The sequence below is a fragment of the Thalassophryne amazonica genome, chromosome 6 (assembly GCF_902500255.1).
Source record: "Thalassophryne amazonica chromosome 6, fThaAma1.1, whole genome shotgun sequence".
In the NCBI taxonomy this organism is placed as follows: Eukaryota; Metazoa; Chordata; class Actinopteri; order Batrachoidiformes; family Batrachoididae; genus Thalassophryne; species Thalassophryne amazonica.
Genome location: NC_047108.1, coordinates 109,111,401 through 109,130,182, shown reverse-complemented (window position 1 = coordinate 109,130,182; position 18,782 = coordinate 109,111,401). Strand labels below are relative to the sequence as shown.

Here is an 18,782-nt window from a genome sequence, read left to right as displayed (position 1 = left end):
GTGTGTGTCCTCTGGCTTCATGGATAGATAAAGCTGGGTATCATCTGCGTAACAATGAAAATTTAAGCAATACCGTCTAATAATACTGCCTAAGGGAAGCATGTATAAAGTAAATAAAATTGGTCCTAGCACAGAACCTTGTGGAACTCCATAATTAACTTTAGTCTGTGAAGAAGATTCCCCATTTACATGAACAAATTGTAATCTATTAGACAAATATGATTCAAACCACCGCAGCGCAGTGCCTTTAATACCTATGGCATGCTCTAATCTCTGTAATAAAATTTTATGGTCAACAGTATCAAAAGCAGCACTGAGGTCTAACAGAACAAGCACAGAGATGAGTCCACTGTCCGAGGCCATAAGAAGATCATTTGTAACCTTCACTAATGCTGTTTCTGTACTATGATGAATTCTAAAACCTGACTGAAACTCTTCAAATAGACCATTCCTCTGCAGATGATCAGTTAGCTGTTTTACAACTACCCTTTCAAGAATTTTTGAGAGAAAAGGAAGGTTGGAGATTGGCCTATAATTAGCTAAGATAGCTGGGTCAAGTGATGGCTTTTTAAGTAATGGTTTAATTACTGCCACCTTAAAAGCCTGTGGTACATAGCCAACTAACAAAGATAGATTGATCATATTTAAGATCGAAGCATTAAATAATGGTAGGGCTTCCTTGAGCAGCCTGGTAGGAATGGGGTCTAATAAACATGTTGATGGTTTGGATGAAGTAACTAATGAGAATAACTCAGACAGAACAATCGGAGAGAAAGAGTCTAACCAAATACCGGCATCACTGAAAGCAGCCAAAGATAACGATACGTCTTTGGGATGGTTATGAGTAATTTTTTCTCTAATAGTTAAAATTTTGTTAGCAAAGAAAGTCATGAAGTCATTACTAGTTAAAGTTAATGGAATACTCAGCTCAATAGAGCTCTGACTCTTTGTCAGCCTGGCTACAGTGCTGAAAAGAAACCTGGGGTTGTTCTTATTTTCTTCAATTAGTGATGAGTAGAAAGATGTCCTAGCTTTACGGAGGGCTTTTTTATAGAGCAACAGACTCTTTTTCCAGGCTAAGTGAAGATCTTCTAAATTAGTGAGACGCCATTTCCTCTCCAACTTACGGGTTATCTGCTTTAAGCTACGAGTTTGTGAGTTATACCACGGAGTCAGACACTTCTGATTTAAAGCTCTCTTTTTCAGAGGAGCTACAGCATCCAAAGTTGTCTTCAATGAGGATGTAAAACTATTGACGAGATACTCTATCTCCCTTACAGAGTTTAGGTAGCTACTCTGCACTGTGTTGGTATATGGCATTAGAGAACATAAAGAAGGAATCATATCCTTAAACCTAGTTACAGCGCTTTCTGAAAGACTTCTAGTGTAATGAAACTTATTCCCCACTGCTGGGTAGTCCATCAGAGTAAATGTAAATGTTATTAAGAAATGATCAGACAGAAGGGAGTTTTCAGGGAATACTGTTAAGTCTTCTATTTCCATACCATAAGTCAGAACAAGATCTAAGATATGATTAAAGTGGTGGGTGGACTCATTTACTTTTTGAGCAAAGCCAATAGAGTCTAATAATAGATTAAATGCAGTGTTGAGGCTGTCATTCTCAGCATCTGTGTGGATGTTAAAATCGCCCACTATAATTATCTTATCTGAGCTAAGCACTAAGTCAGACAAAAGGTCTGAAAATTCACAGAGAAACTCACAGTAACGACCAGGTGGACGATAGATAATAACAAATAAAACTGGTTTTTGGGACTTCCAATTTGGATGGACAAGACTAAGAGACAAGCTTTCAAATGAATTAAAGCTCTGTCTGGGTTTTGGATTAATTAATAAGCTGGAATGGAAGATTGCTGCTAATCCTCCACCCCGGCCCGTGCTACGAGCATTCTGACAGTTAGTGTGACTCGGGGGTGTTGACTCATTTAAACTAACATATTCATCCTGCTGTAACCAGGTTTCTGTTAGGCAGAATAAATCAATATGTTGATCAATTATTATATCATTTACCAACAGGGACTTAGAAGAGAGAGACCTAATGTTTAATAGACCACATTTAACTGTTTTAGTCTGTGGTGCAGTTGAAGGTGCTATATTATTTTTTCTTTTTGAATTTTTATGCTTAAATAGATTTTTGCTGGTTATTGGTAGTCTGGGAGCAGGCACCGTCTCTACGGGGATGGGGTAATGAGGGGATGGCAGGGGGAGAGAAGCTGCAGAGAGGTGTGTAAGACTACAACTCTGCTTCCTGGTCCCAACCCTGGATAGTCACGGTTTGGAGGATTTAAGAAAATTGGCCAGATTTCTAGAAATGAGAGCTGCTCCATCCAAAGTGGGATGGATGCCGTCTCTCCTAACAAGACCAGGTTTTCCCCAGAAGCTTTGCCAATTATCTATGAAGCCCACCTCATTTTTTTTAATAATAAACATAATAATAAATAATAAACATTTGTATTTATTTACAGTGTCTGTTTTTCTGTTGAAATGAGATAATCTACCAGACTTAACTTATTTTATATGTCTAAAAATAAATGTCCAAGGTTACAGGTGGTTTTAATTTACAGATGAAGAAAGGTTTCTAAAGAACCTTTTATCTATTTAGCTATTTTAATTACAATTGTTCTAAACTTTTTTTAAACAGTAATCAGAAATTGAGGTTAAAAAAAAACATTTGCAAGGATTTTTCTTCAGAAAACTACTCTATAAATGAGCAGTCCTGTGACACGTTTCTGTTTTGTAGAGATCAGTAGTTTTTGCCACTAGTCTTCCGTGTTTTGGCACGACGCTACATTACAACTCAGAGCAGCGAAAGTTGGATTGGGGTGAACTTTGACCGCGTCAACCTGTTGACAAGCGGCAATGCGCGCTCCAGTCAGAAGCGTCGCTTTAGTTCGGCTTTGGACGCGACACTTCTGACGCCTCAAAAAAGCAATGCGTCTCATTGAAAATAATGCTTTTTAGACCGATTTGTGACGCCTTTGACGCTTTCAATGCATCCAGTGTGAAAGGCCCTCAAGTTGTCTCCCTGCTCCAACACACCTGAATCCAATTAAAGGCTCATTAAAAGCCTGCTAACAGCTCTTTCACTGGATTCAGGTGTGTTGGAGCAGGGAGACAACTAAGAGTGTCAGGAAGGTAGATCTCGAGGACCGAACTTGGGCACCCCTGCTATATAGGCCGTAACTATAGGCTGATATCAAATCTATCATTTTGCTCTAAAATTCTTGAAAAGGTGGTTTCACAGCAGCTTGTGGACCACCTTACTAAGAATAATCTTTCTGAGCCACTGCAGTCTGCTTTTAGAAAATATCATTCCACAGAGACAGCTCTCACGAAAGTGGTGAATGATCTTCTGCTTGCAATGGATTCAGACACCACTACGGTTCTGGAGCTGTTAGATCTCAGTGCTGCATTTGATACCGTGGATCATCATATTCTACTTGATAGGCTGGAAAATAATTTTGGAATTACTGGAAGTGCCCTTGCATGGTTGACATCATACCTGACTAGTCATTCTCACTGCGTTTTGCTCAATAACACTACCTCTAACCTTAGTGACATGAAATTCAGGGTTCCACAGGGATCAGTTTTAGGCCCCCTGCTTTTCTCCCTTTATGTAGCACCCCTTGGGCATACACTGCTCCGTTTTGGGATTACCTTTCATTGTGATGCTGATGACACTCAGTTGTACATACCGATAACTGCGGGAAATCTCATTCAGATAAAATCTCTGGAGGACTGCCTTGTATCAGTGAGATGGTGGATGTCTATTAACTTCCTACTTTTAAACTGTGATAAGACTGAAACGATGGGTTTTGGTCCAGCGAGACATCGGCATCAATTTGACTAGCTAGCGCTCAGCCTGGGTTTGTGTGTCATACATCACACAGACAAAGTGAGGAACCTTGGGGTAATTTTTGATCCTAAGTTGTCCTTTTATTACCAGGACTGCTTTTTTCCATCTGCCAAATATAGCGAGGATTTGCCCCATCCTGTCTGTGGCTGACACTGAGACCCTGATTCATGCTTTTGTTTCTTCAAGATTGGATTATTGTAATGTTGTATTTCCAGGGTTACGACAGTCCGGCATTAGGGATCTCCAGCTGGTTGAGAACGCTGCTGCCAGACTTTTAACAGGAAGCAGAAGCTTTGAACATATTACACCCATTCTGGTATCTTTGCACTGGCTTCCTGTATCTGTAAGAGCAGATTTTAAGGTCTTGCTGCTAGCCTATAAAATTGTTCATGGACTGGCGCCTTCTACCTGGCCGACTGGTGAAACACTACGTACCGGCTCGGGTTTTGTGGTCGCAGGATGAGGGACTACTGTGTGTTCCTAGGGTGAAGAAGTAGTCAGCGGGTCAAAGAGCCTTCTCTTCTCGTGCACTAGCTGTATGGTACAGTCTCCCTGCATCCGTGAGGCAGTCAGATTCCATGAACATTTTTAAGTCAAGACTAAAAATGCATATTTATTCCTGTTCCTATGAATAGCTTTTTTTTTTTTTTAGCTGTTTTATTCTTTTACTTGTGTTTTTTAATTGTCTATTTGAATCTTTTAATTTACTCACTCATTTTAATTTTGAACTGTTTTGTGTGAGGCACCTTGAGGCAACTTTTGTTGCGATTTGGCGCTTTATAAATTGAATAAATTAATTAAAATTGCGGGTACAACGGCCAAAATGGGCTTCCTCAGGAGGGTGGCTGGTGTCTCCCTTAGAGATAGGGTGAGAAGTTTGGTCATCCGTGGGTAGCTCGGAGTAGAGACGCTGCTCCTTCATGTTGAGAGGAGCCAGCTGAGGTGGTTCGGGCATCTGGGCGCCTCCCTAGGGAGGTGTTCCAGGCACGTCCATCTGGGAGGAAACACTGGGGAAGACCCAGGTCCAGGTGGAGAGATTTTATCTCAACACTGGCCTGGGAATGGCTCAGGATCCCCCGGTCAGAGGTGGTTAATATGGCCCGGGAAAGGGAAGTCTGTGGTCCCCTGCTGAAGTTGTTGCCCCTGCGGCCCGAACCCAGAGAAGCAGTTGAAGATGAATAAATGATGAAACATGAGTATTTTATTCCACATTTTTGTCAGGCTGTCTGACACTGTTGTTCAGAGTCGTGCTGACCTTTATGTTCTTCCTCTCCTCCGAGCCTTCAGTGAGGATGAAGGCCTCGTTGCCATCTGTCCCCTCCACCCTCAGGAAGCAGTTAGTGGTGTGCCCAATTCCTGATGGCAGCACTTTATCACACAGCATGGCATTGATCACTGAACTCTTCCCATTACTGGTTCTGCAAAACAAACATCCAACAGGCTGGTCAGCAGCAGGACGTTCCACCTGAGGTCCATCACGCTGAAGACTTTAGACCAGCAGTGCCCAACCCTGTTCGTGGAAGACCCCTGCCCTACATGTTTTGTAACTTTCCCTGTTCCACTCCCAGGCAATTTGGAAGAAACCACTTAATAGTAATAATAATAATAATAATAATAATAATCAGGTGTGACCTCAGTAGGGAGACACAGAAAACTTGTAAGGGCAGATGCTCTCCAGGAATAGGGTTGGTATATATATATATATATATTTATATTTTGTATTGTCCTAGCATGGTGGTAGGACTGGCACCTATTTTTTTTAAATGTTTAAATCATATTCTTACAGAATCAGGTGAGTTTTTGCTTTTACAAAAAATAAAAAAAAAAATAATGACAAATAAGCCTACACTAATCTTCTGTAATCCACACAGAATGTGTGGCTCAGCATTAATAAAAAAGACTTCAGGTCAATTTTCACGTCACCAAGCTGGCGGCAGAGCGACCGTTGTCTCTTGCCGCTGCAAAACACCCGTTCTGATTAAAAACGAATGGCAAGTCCTCACTTTGCCACTGTTGCTTGCAGCTAACGTGACCGCAGTTTCAGGGCTTATTCTTCCGACTTTCCAAAACAAATGAGATCACAACAGATATCGGTCTATGATGCTGAACGCTAATCGGTGTCATACCTCCCAAAGAAGACCACCTTCATGTGTCTTCGGGCCAGAACCTCTCCAATACCAGCCACCTTGACAAGGAAACCCTGGACTTCCTGGACCTGTTCTTCTGTGGTGACTGGGTCCAGCTCCTCATTTTTGTAAGTATCTGACAAGCACAGATAATCAGACATTCAAATCAATCCCATCATCTCTAAGACTTCATGGTAGTGACAGCCTGCATTAGCCTGGATGTAGGAATCAATCAGATTGGTCTGGCGCTCCATTTGATCAAACCTTCTCCTTTTCCTTTCGGCTGCTCCTGTTACGGGTCGCCACAGCAGATCAATCGTTTCCATCTCGCCCTGTCCTCTGTATCTTCCTCTGTCACACCAACCACCTGCATATCCTTCCCTCCACCTTCTCAGCACACACTCCTCTCTTGTCAGCACATTACCATGTGCATCTTTTACCACCCTAACCTGCTGCACATCCTTTCCAGCTCTGTCCCTTTGTCTGGCCAATCGGTACAAGTCCTTTTCTCCTTCCTTACTATTCCACTTCTTCTACAGCTCGCAATATGCCTTTTCCTTCACTTTTGCCACTTCTCTTTTTGCCTTACGCCACATCTCCTTGTACTCCTGTCTACTTTCTTCATCTCTCTGACTATCCCAAAACTTTTTCACCAACCTCTTTCTCCTTATGCTTTCCTGGACCTCTTCATTCCACCACCAAGTCTCCTTGTCTTCCTTCCACTGTCCAGATGTCACACCTAGTACTGTCCTAGCTGTCTCCCTCACCACATCTGCAGTACTTTTCCAGTTGTCCAAAATTGCTTCCCTTCCAACCAGTGCTTCTCTCACCTACTCGCTAAATTTCATACAACAGACTTCCTTCTTCAGCTTCCACCATCTGATCCTTTGTTGAACTCTCACTCTCTTCTTCTTCTTTACCTCTAGAGTCATCCTACAAACAATCATCCTATGCTGTCTAACGACACTCTCTCCTGCCACCACCTTACAGTCTCTGATTTCTTTTAGCTTGCATCTCCTATAAAGAATGTAGTCCACATGTGTGCACCTTCATCCACTCTTATGTCACCCTGTGCTCCTCCCTTTTCTTAAAGTAGGTATTCACCACAGCCATTTCCATCCTTTTTGCAAAATGAACTACCATCTGTCCTTCCACATTCCTATCCTTGATACCATATCTACCCATTACTTCCTCATCACCTCTGTTCCCTTCACCAACATGCACACTGAAGCCTGCTCCTATCACCACTCTTTCATGCTTGGGCACACTCTCCACCACCTCATCTAACACATTCCAGAAATCTTCTTTCTCCTTCATTTCACAACCTACCCTGTGGGGCATATGCACTGATGATATTCATCATCACCCCTTCAATTTCCAACTTCACACTCATCACGTTGTCAGACACTCGCTTAACCTCCAACACACTTTTGACATACTCTTCTTCTTTAACATACTCTTTTAAAATGACCCCAACACCATTTCTCTTCCTGTCCTCACCATGGTACAACAACTTGAACCCACCGCCGATGCTCCTGCTCTTACTTCCCTTCCACTTGGTCTCCCTACCTTTCTCCTCTCCATCATATCAGCCAGCTCTCTCCCTTTACCAGTCATACTTCCAACATTTAAAGTCCCTGCTCTCATTTCCACCCTTCTAGTTTTCTTCTTCTCCCGCTGTTTGTGGAAACGTTCTCCTCCTCTTCTTCATTGTCTTCACCCAGCAGCAGCCCAATTTCCACCGGCACCCTGTTGGGCAACAGCACTGGTGGCGGACGTTGTTAACCCGGGCCTCGACCGATCCAGTATGGAAATTCAATTCTTAGTCTGCATAGTTGGGTTGGCTTTTTTACGCCGGATACGCTTCCTGACGCAACCCTCGACTTGCTCAATTTTGAGGAACTTTAGCACCATCTGGTGGCCCGTGCCATCAGCCTTTTTTAATGACATTTGCAGGAGTGGATAAACTTACATTTCTACTTTATGTAACAGTTTGCACAATTTTGGGGACTCCTCTTATATTGATTTGATCCATCCATCCATCCATTTTCTTTCGCTTCATCTGGGGTCAGGTCGCAGGGGCAGCAGCTCAAGCAAAGCCGCCCAGGGCCAGTTCCCCGGGGCCTCCTCCCAATGTGACATGCCCGGAACACCTATCCACCGAGGCGTCCAGGGGACATCTGGAAAAGATGCCCGAGCCACCTCAGCTGGCTCCATTCAATGTGGAGGAGCAGCGGCTTGACTCCAAGCTCCTCCAGAGTGACCAAGCGTCTCACCACATCTCTAAGTGATCACCCAGCCACCCTGCGGAGGAAACTCATCTCAGCCGCTTGTACTGGTGATCTTGTTCTTTTGGTCATGAGCCAAATCTCATGACCACAGGTGAGGGTCGGAACATAGATCGATCGGTAAATCGAGAGCTTTGCCCACCTTGCTCAGCTCTCTCGTCACCACGATGGTTCGATACAGTGACCGCTGACCGCAGACGCTGCATCGATCCGTCTGTGAAGCTCATGCTCCATCCGTCCCTCACTCATGAACAAGACCCCGAGATACTTAAACTCCTCCACTTGAGGCAAGGACACCCCCACCAACCTGAAGAGGGCAAGGCACCTTTTTCCGGTCGAGAACCATGGCCTCAGATTTGAAGGTGCTGATTTTCATCCCGGATTCTTCACACTCCAAACTGGCCCAGGGCACGCTGAAGGTCCTGATTTGATGAAGCCAACAGAACCACATCGTCCGCAAATAGCAGAGATGAGATTCTGTGGTTCCCAAACCGGACCCCCTCTACACCCTGGCTATGCCTAGAAATTCTGTCCATAAAGGTAATGAACAGAACCGGTGACAAAGGGCAGCCCTGGCGGAGGCCAACGTGCACTGGAAACAGGTTTGACTTACTACCGGCAATGCAAACTAAGCTCCTGCTGCGGTCGTACAGGGACCGGATAGCCCATAGCAAAGGACCCCGGACCCCGTACTCCTGGAGCACCCCCCACAGGGTGCCGCGAGGACTGGTTGACATGTGGACTGGTTGGCGAACTCTCATGAACCCTCAAACACCCGATGGAGGGTGAAGAGCTGGTCCAGTGTGCCGTGACCAGGACAAAAACCACACTCCTCCTCCTGAAGCCGAGGTTCGACTATCGGTCAAATTCTCCTCTCCAGTACTCTGGAATAGACCTTACTGGGGAGGCTGAGGAGTGCGATCCCCCTGTAGTTGGAACACACCCTTCGGTCCCCCTTCTTAAACAGAGGGACCATCACCCCGGTCTGCCAATCCAGAGGCACTGTCCCCGACCGCCACACGATGCTGCAGAGGCGTGTCAACTAAGAGAGTCCCACAACATCCAGAGACTTAATGTACTCAGGACGGATTTCATCCACCCCAGAAGCCTTGCCACCGAGCAGCTTTCTGACCACCTTGATGACTTCGGCCTGGGTGATGGATGAGTCCGCCTTTGAGTCCCCAGTCTCTGCTTCCTCTTCGGAAGATGTGACGATGGGATTGAGGAGATCCTCAAAGCATTCCTTCCACCGCCCGACAACATCCCCAGTCAGGGTCAACAGCTCCCCACCCGCACCGCAGACAGTGTCAGTGGAGAGCTGCTTCTGCCTCCTGAGCCCTCAGATGGTTTGCCAGAATTTCTTCGAGGCCGACCGATAGTCCTCCTCCATGGCCTCCCCGAACTCCTCCCAGACCCGGGTTTTTGCCTCTGCGACCACACAGGCTGCAGCATGCTTGGCCTGCTGGTACCTGTGAGCTGCCTCCATGGTCCCATTAACCAACAAAGACAAGTAGGACTCCTTCAGCTTGACGGCATCCCTTACGTCCGGCGTCCACGACTGGGTTCGGGGATTGCCGCCGCAACAGGTACCAGAGACCGTGCGACCACAGCTACGAGCAGCCGCATTGACAATAGAGGTGGAGAACATGGCCCACTCGGACTCCATGTCTCCAACCTCCCCTGGGATCTGGGAGAAGCTCTCCCAGAGGTGGGAGTTGAAGACCTCGCCAACAGAGGGTTCCACCAGTTGTTTCCAGCAGACCCTCACAATACGTTTGGGCCTGCCAGGTCTGACCGGCTTCCTCCCCTCCCAGCAGGTCCAACTCACCACCAGGTGGTGATCGGTCGACAGCTCAGCCCCTTTCTTCACCCGAGTGTCCGAGACACGTGGCCGAAGGTCAGGTGATACGACTACAAAGTCGATCATCGACATTCAGCTCAGGGTGTCCTGGTGCCACGTGCACTTTTGGACACGCTTGTGCTCGAAAATGGTGTTCGTGATGGACAAACTGTGGCTAGCACAGAAGTCCAAGTACTGAACACCACTCGGGTTCAGATCGGGGAGGCCGTGCTTCCCGATCAACCCCCCTCCAGGTCTCACTGTCACAACACTATCTAGTACACCTCCCAGGGACTCCAAGAAGGTCGGGTACTCTGCACTGCCACTTGGCCTGTAGGCCGAGACAACAGTGAGAGAACTGTCCCCAACCCAAAGGCATAGGGACACGACCCTCTTGGTCACCGGGGTGAATTCCAACACATGGCGACTGAGCTGGGGAGCAATGAGCAATGCTATCCCAGCTCACCGCCTCTCCCCGCAGGCAACGCCAGAGAAGTGGCGCACCCAGCCCCTCTCCAGGAGTTGGGTACCAGAGCCCAAGCTGTGCGTGGGGGTGAGCCCGACTATCTCTTGTCGGTACCTCTCAACCTCCCGCACAAGCTCAGGCTCCCCCCCCCCCCAGCAAAGTGAGGTTCCACGTCCCAACAGCCAGAGGCTGTGAGCGCGGACCAGGCCACTGGGCCACCCACCCTCGACTGCTACCCAGTCCTCTGCACCCAACCCCTATGGCCCCCTCTGCAGGTGATGAATCCACAGCTACTGATTTGATACCGCTTTAAAATCAGGTCATTGATCAGACATTTGTCTCTCGAGCTGCATCAGCTGCAGTGCAAGAGTTCATGCATGACTTACTTGGATATGCCTCAAACTGCCTTTTCCTTTGGGAGACTTGAGGATTTAGATATGGGAAAAATAACTTCAGGAAAATTCTTATGTTCTATTGAACAGGACATGTTCACAAGCTTGTTGCCATAGCAACTGATACCAATACACATGTATTGGATTGACTGTACATAAGGGAAGGAGAATCAAAAGAAAATATATCATATATGCATTCATGTGGTAATTCAAGCAATTCGGTTAGCGAGCATGTGTTCAATGACCTGATATGATTACTCAGACCTATTAAATCCTTCAGATATTAAACAGCTCCTGTGGACACTGGTCACATAAAAATTCCCACAAGCCAGTAAAATCATCATTTATGTCCACAATCTGGTGTTGAAGTCTCTCACCAGATATAATTCTGTACAGTGAGCATCCGACAGTCTCTGACAGTGCAGAACTTGCAGTTCTGTTGAAGTCTTCAGCATCTTCCCATAAATCTCATCAACCTCCTTGGCAGCTGTGCCATCTTTAAATACCTTGTACAATAGTGCCCCTCTGGATTTCAATCCATAGCACACCAAGTCATAGTCCCCGTCTAACTGCAAAGTCAAAGGACATTTGGCCATTTTGGCCATAGTTACCAGATTGCAGCCAGCTCTATCTGTGCCAGGGGCTGCACTGAAATTGGACCAGTAGACCAGCGGAGTGTCACCTCTGAGGCAGACATCCATCACTGAGTAAGGCTGTGATTAAAACTCACAGTGGTCAGGGACTGAGACAAAAGACACCTGCTGAGGTCTGAGTCTCATAATACCCTATTAACAGATGTGCAGCCAGTACGCTCCGTGTGCCAGGCCCAAGCCCGGACACATTAATTGGGTTGCAACAGGAAAGGCATCTGGTGTTTAAAGCTAGAGTTGGTAGTCCTGGAGCGCTAACAAGAGCGCTAGGAAGATTTGAAAGTAGCACCTCCTCTAGGTTCCTCCGTTCCCCCCCCACCCCCACCCCATCAGTGCTCTGTCCAAAGCCACACCCCCACAAACTTGAACGTGCATCTTTTGGGCTAATACGAGCTACAAAAGTAGCCAAGTTGGCAAATCTTATATGAAAACAACAAATCCCCCTGAAGCAGAAGTAATTATCTGTCCAACAGAAAGAGAGCAACCCCTGCATCACTTTTCAGGCCCTTCAGATGCCTCAGTTGTTTCCACCGAGAAAATACCACACCGATGTTGACTCTTGTCTGACCTCTTGCTTTATCCCGACCCTTTTTCATCGCACCCTTTTCTGCCTCTGGCTTTCATTTCCTTGGCTTTCTATCGGGTTGAGCCGTTAAACGTAATGGTGGAAGTGGTAGTTTCGGCTGTATTCCCCCTGACACTGTACCGAAGTGAACTTCTTCTGTGAAATAAGATGAGTGTGCATGCACGGAGTGTTGTGCCTGGTGACGCGAGCAGGAAGAACTAGACATGAAGGCATCTGATTGTTTTTTTTGAGAGCGCACCACAGGGCTTATAATGACCGGAGTTTTATCGATCCTACAGCTGCTACAGACGTCTGATTTTTTTTATTGTTCCTTTTTCTGGATATATAATGTATTGACGACTGTTAGGATAGACAGACCATTTCACCCAATGTAACAACAAAAAGTGTTTCTGAACACACTTATCTACCCTAGCTTTAAAGAAAGAAAAAAAAACAACAAAAAAACATTCCTGGAGCCGGAGCAGCGCACATGGAGCATACCTTCCAGAAACGAAGCGCTCTCCTTGATGTAAGCCCCCAGCTGCTCAAAGATCCCGTTAATCTTCTTCTTTGCTGTTACAAAATGCTTGAGTGGGGACGCATTCACATCCGCCATCAGTCGCTTGTCCTTCTTGCTGAAGGCTGTGTTGGTACTGGGTCGCGGGAAAACCAGAGACATGGCACTGAACACAAGAGAAAGCAAAGGTGAGACCAACCAAAAAAATACCACACTTCAGGAGTGGGCGGGGCCTATCGGACTGGAGGCACGTCTGTGTGACACGCGAGTGTCTCGGCTTCAGTGGACTGTTTGTCCAAGCAGAAGCCTGATTCTAAACTTACCACAAATGTTTTGGCACAAATGAGGTGATTTTTTTTTTTTTTTTTTTTTAAATCACAGACACCACTATTGAACTGAATGTCTGGGTTCCTGGACATTAGTTATGTCAGAAAAAGGTCACAACCGAGACTTTAATTTTTGGTGTCTTTGAAGAAATACAGCACGTCCAGAAAGACCCTCATCAGCCTTTACCAGTCCACAACCGAAGGGATGTGGACTGGACACAGGCTGGTTCAGCAACATTACAGAGTGTGAGCAAGAACTGCCTCCAGAATAACAGGACAGCAGTTACCATGACAACAAGACATCAGTACTGGGACCCGAACCCCCTCAGGGACAGGGTTTGTTTTGTTTTATTTAAATCCTCAGAGATACTGTCTTATAGCCCCAGAAACAGACTTAATAATGATAATGATAATAATAATATCCTCTGTTTTGTGGGACTAAGTGCACAGATCCAAAGAGCCACGCAGATTTCAGTCTGAATTAATAACTTCAGAGCGGATCACTGTTTTAAATCAAATTATACCTCTTTCCAAATGTTATAATACAAACTACAACTGACCAAAAATAATTTTTTTATGATGCATCCATATACACAAATTTATATACTATTTTTACACAATAAAATTAATTATGATACATTCAATTTCAATATATTCAATTCGATTTATAATGCCCCAATTTGCGACAATTCGCCTCACACAGACAGTTCAAGAACAATGTAAAATAAAATCAAAAGATCAAAAGCACAATAAAAAGTAAGAAAATTAAAAGAATAAAAAAAAAAGCCAACATAATATTCTAACTATAAGACTGATTAAAAAGATGTGTCTTTAGTTTGTTCTTAAAAGTCTCCACAGAATTGGAAAGTCTTATTGAGGCCGGATGATCATTCCACAAAACAGGGACACAATATGAGAAAGCTCTGTGACCCCCCACACTTTTGTTTTTTTTCCCACCCTAGGGACACAAAGTAGTCCTGCATCCTGTGAACGCAGAGCCCGGGTCGGTACGTAGGGTTCTAATCGAAGACTTCTAATCACACCAAACTTATATTGGTGAGTAAACGACCGTATTTTATGCCAGAAATGAGGTCCAGGTTGTTAAAAGCAGCATTTGTCCTTTTATTTGGGTTGGCTTATGTACACATCTTTATGTACGGCATCGGTGGAGGCGGTTCATCCAGGCGGAGGCATCGGTGGAGGCGGTTCATCCAGGCCCGAGGCGTCGGCTACGTCCGAGGCTGGCGGCGGCTACGTCCGAGGCTGGCGGCGGCTACGTCCGAGGCTGGCGGCGGCTACGTCCGAGGCTGGCGGCGGAGGCATCGGTGGAGGCGGTTCATTCAGGCCCGAGGCATCGTGGCGGCGATACATCCAGGCCCGAGGCGTCGGCTACATCCGAGGCTAACAGCGGCTACATCCGCGGCTGGCAGCGGCTACATCTGGGGCTGGCGGCGGCTATGACCGTGGCTGGGGCGGCTGTGAACGAGGTTAGCAACGGGGAGGGTTGGGGTGCGGCTACCGGACCTGTGGTGGTGGAGGCTACTGGTGAGAATTGTTTTTGTAATCAATAGTGGCCATACTGAGCCACGACAATCGGCATGGCACCACCCAGGAAAACAGATAAACTCGAGGAAGATATAGAGGAGATAAAGACCTCATTAAACCATATATCAAAAGACATGTCTAATCTAGACAAACTGATGGTGGAAATTAAAGAACTCCAAAATCTGGTTAAAGAGAAGAACAAGATCATTAAGAAACTTGAGCAACGTGTAGATGAACTTGAACAATTTACTAGAAAAGATGACGTTATAATATCTGGACTAGAAACAAGGCATCGGACATATGCAAGGGTGGTGGATTCTGGTGTAGCCAGTGGGGAGGATGCACCACCTGAAGAAAGACAATCATTGGAACAACAAGTTACAAACTTTTTATATCAAAAAGGTGTTGTCATCCATCAAGACACAATATCAGACTGTTATACTATTCCAACTAAAGATAGAAAAAATAAACTATCTAACATTGTTATACGATTTACAAGCAGAAAATATAAAAATGAGTTATTAAGACAGGCAAAGAATTTGAAAGGAACGAGTGTCTATATAAATGAGCATCTAACAAAAAAAAAAATGCAGATATTGCTAGGGAAGCAAGACTACTAAGAAAACAGAAACATATTGTTGCTACATGGGTCTGGAATTGTAGGGTGTGGATTAGAGTGAAAGAAGGAACAAACGGTATACAAATCAAAAACATGGAGGACCTTACGAAATACAGACCTGAATAGACAATCAAATATAACATCTGTTGGTAATTGGACCAACAAAAAATCAGATCAAACATGGAAACAGAGGATAAAATATATGACATAGACACTAATATTGATGAAAGTATATTTGACTTAAAAACGATTGGTTGTGAGTATTATACAGTAGAACAGCTGAATAGTGAAAAAATTGCAGAAGATACCCTGTCACTCATACATATAAACAGTCAAAGCTTGTATTGTAAAATGTCACAAATAAAAGATTATTTAAATCAGTTTAAAAATAGATTTAGTATTGTTGCAATCACTGAATCTTGGCTTAAAGATGATCTCATGGATGAAGTTCAAATGGAGGGATATGAGCTGTATTTTGTAAACAGAAGATATAAAAAAAGGCGGTGGTATTGCTCTGTATACAAAAACAGATCTGATGTGTACAATTGTTGAAGAAATGACAATTATGAATGTCATAGAAATTGTAACAGTGGAACTTGTACATGAAACATCTAAGAATATTTTAATCAGTTGTGTATACAGAGCACCAGATTCTTGTGTTGTGAAATTTACAGATAAAATAATTGAATTATTCCATCAAATTAAAAACAAAACGCTTTTTATGTGTGGGGACTTTAATATTAACATAGAAAGCTCCAGCTGCCAAAGATTAAGTGATTTTGTGAATTCAATGTATAGTTTGGGGTTATTCCCCTTGATAACAAAACCAACCAGAATTACATCGCAAAGTGCAACGGTAATTGATAATATATTTACAAACAGAACAGATGAAATTATCAAGAATGGGATCTTCATGACAGATATTAGCGACCATTTACCAATTTTTTCAATATTTAAATATAAAAATAGGTACAACAAAAAACTGATATAAACTTTAAAAGAGATAAGTCAGTAAAAGCCTTAGAGGCATTAAAATATGACCTTAAAAATCAAAACTGGGAAGAAGTTTATGTCAGTGATGTTAATGTAGCATATAACTCATTTATGAAAATATTGATGAAATCATACAATAAAAATTGTAAATTAATTAAAATTAGTAAGAAAAGAGTAAATAAACCATGGCTGACAAAGGGAATAAAAAATGCTTGTGCAAAGAAAAACTATTTATACAGGTGCTTTTTAAAATTGCAAACAAAGGAATCAGAACATAAATACAAAAAATATAAAAATAAACTATTAACAATAATGAGGAAACAAAAAAAGATTATTACAGTGAAAAACTAAAGAGTAAAGATAATATGAGGGTAACATGGGGAATTATAAAAAGTGTGATTGATAGTGATGGAACGAAAGAAACTATTCCAAATTACTTTGTTAAGGAAAATAAAGAGATATATGATATAAAAGAAGTTGCAAATGGGTTTAATGATTATTTTTCAAATGTAGGGTCAAGTCTGGTGGGAAATAAACCAATAATAGAAGATAAATTATGTACATTGGTAAATACGGTCAATAGTATTTTCCTGGACAATGTGGAAAAAGATGAAATAAGAAATATTGTAAAAAACTGTGTAAGCAAAAGATCAACTGACCATGAAGATTTAGACATGATGACTGTAAAAAGTATAATAGAAATTGTTATTGAACCATTTACTTATATTTGTAATCTGTCTCTGTCAACTGGGGTTTTTCCAGATGAAATGAAAATTGCTAAGGTAGTCCCATTATATAAAAATGGAGACAAACATAATTTTTCTAATTACAGGCCAGTATCATTGCTTCCACAATTTTCTAAAATTATGGAAAAAGTTTTTGTAACAAGATTGGATAAATTTATTGAGAAACATCATATTTTAAATAATGCTCAGTATGGATTCAGAACAAAACATTTGACAGCTATGGCAATTATGGAACTAATAGAGAAAATATCAACAACAATAGATAATAAGGATTATTTTGTAAGTATTTTTATTGACCTGAAAAAGGCTTTTGATGTTATAGACCACTCAAGATTGCTCCACAAGTTACAACAATATGGAATAAGAGGTGTTGCACATCAGTGGGTAAAAAGCTACTTAGAAAATAGAAAACAGTTTGTTCAGATAAATAATACCAAATCAGAATTGTGTAACATTATTTATGGAGTACCACAAGGATCGGTACTTGGACCCAAACGGTTTATTTTGTATATCAATGATTTTGTGAATGTATCCAATGTGCTTGGCAGCATTTTATTTGCTGATGATACAACGCTGTTTTACTCTGGATCAGATATACAGGAAGTAGCACAAGTGATAAATACAGAGTTGGAAAAAGTTAAACATTGGTTTGATATAAACAGATTGTCACTAAATATTAATAAGACAAATTTCATATTGTTTAATGATAGAGCGAAAAAAAATAATGTGTCATTACAAATAGATGGAATGGATATACAAAGGGTAAAAGAAATGACATTTTTAGGAGTCATGATTGATGAAGATCTTACATGGAAGTCACACATAAATTACATAAAATGAAAAATAGCGAAAGCCATTGCTGTTTTGCATAAAGTAAAATATTCATTAAATAGTTATGGTTTATTAACATTGTACAATTCATTGATTGTCCCATATTTAACTTACTGTGTAGAAATCTGGGGATCAACATATACAACCTATATACAACCTTTATTTATTTTGCAGAAAAGAGCTTTAAAAGTGATTAGTAACAGTGGTTTTAGAGATCCATCTAATCCATTGTTTATTAAGTATAGGGTACTTAAATTTCATGATTTAGTCGATTTGAAAATATTACAAACGATGTACCAAGTTAATAAAAATACTTTACCAACAAACATTCAAAATATGTTTGAAAAAAGAGTAAGTAGTTATAAATTGAAAGGAATAGAAGTCTTTAAAAAACCAAGATTTAGAACCAAAGTAAAGGAAAGGAGTATTGCAGTAAATGGTGTCAAATTATGGAACAATCTTAATAAAGAAATTAAAGAATTAAGGTCGCTTAAATTATTTTAAAAACATATTAAATTAGATGTATTAAGTAAGTATGAAACTATGAAGTAAGTCAGTGGGCTGCAAGAAAGTCAAAAAAAAAAGTAAACTGTTAATGTTTGGAGTGTCTTAAGTTTAAATGTAACCTGTCAGTGATGTAATCTATTAATTAATGGTCATAATTATGAAATGGGTCAGTGGTATGTGACAAGTTAAAGAAATGCAATCTGTTAAATAATGTTGACTATGATGCTGTATATTGAAAGATTGTATTGTTAAAAGGGGCAGAAATCATAAGACTTGTTCTTTCTGCTCCTTTTCATTCTGGTATTGTGGTGCTTTTGTTTTTTGCTTTTCTGTTTTTCTTTTAAATGAATGAAATAAATATTAAAAAAAACAAAAAAAAACTAACAGACAGCAGCTGGTTCTGTTGGCTTAGTAGTGCAGCAGATAACTAAAACATTCCTTCAAATGGTGATACAAGCATCAAATTCAGCACAAATACAGCTGGAGCTAAATTAAAG

The 18,782-nt window shown here is 42.4% G+C and overlaps 1 protein-coding gene across 1 annotated transcript in view; it reads right to left on the bottom strand.

Annotated features, from left to right (window-relative positions):
• The window catches only part of mfn2 (mitofusin 2), an 85,725-nt gene that overhangs the window by 61,052 nt on the left and 5,891 nt on the right, over positions 1–18,782 (bottom strand). The window contains exons 2-4 of the mRNA XM_034173123.1: positions 12,703–12,884; positions 6,001–6,136; positions 5,130–5,292 (exon numbers count right to left, since the gene is read on the bottom strand). Of these exons, the coding sequence (XP_034029014.1) occupies positions 5,130–5,292; positions 6,001–6,136; positions 12,703–12,880 (477 nt within the window). The 5' untranslated portion in view covers positions 12,881–12,884. The remainder of the gene's footprint in view (positions 1–5,129; positions 5,293–6,000; positions 6,137–12,702; positions 12,885–18,782) is intronic.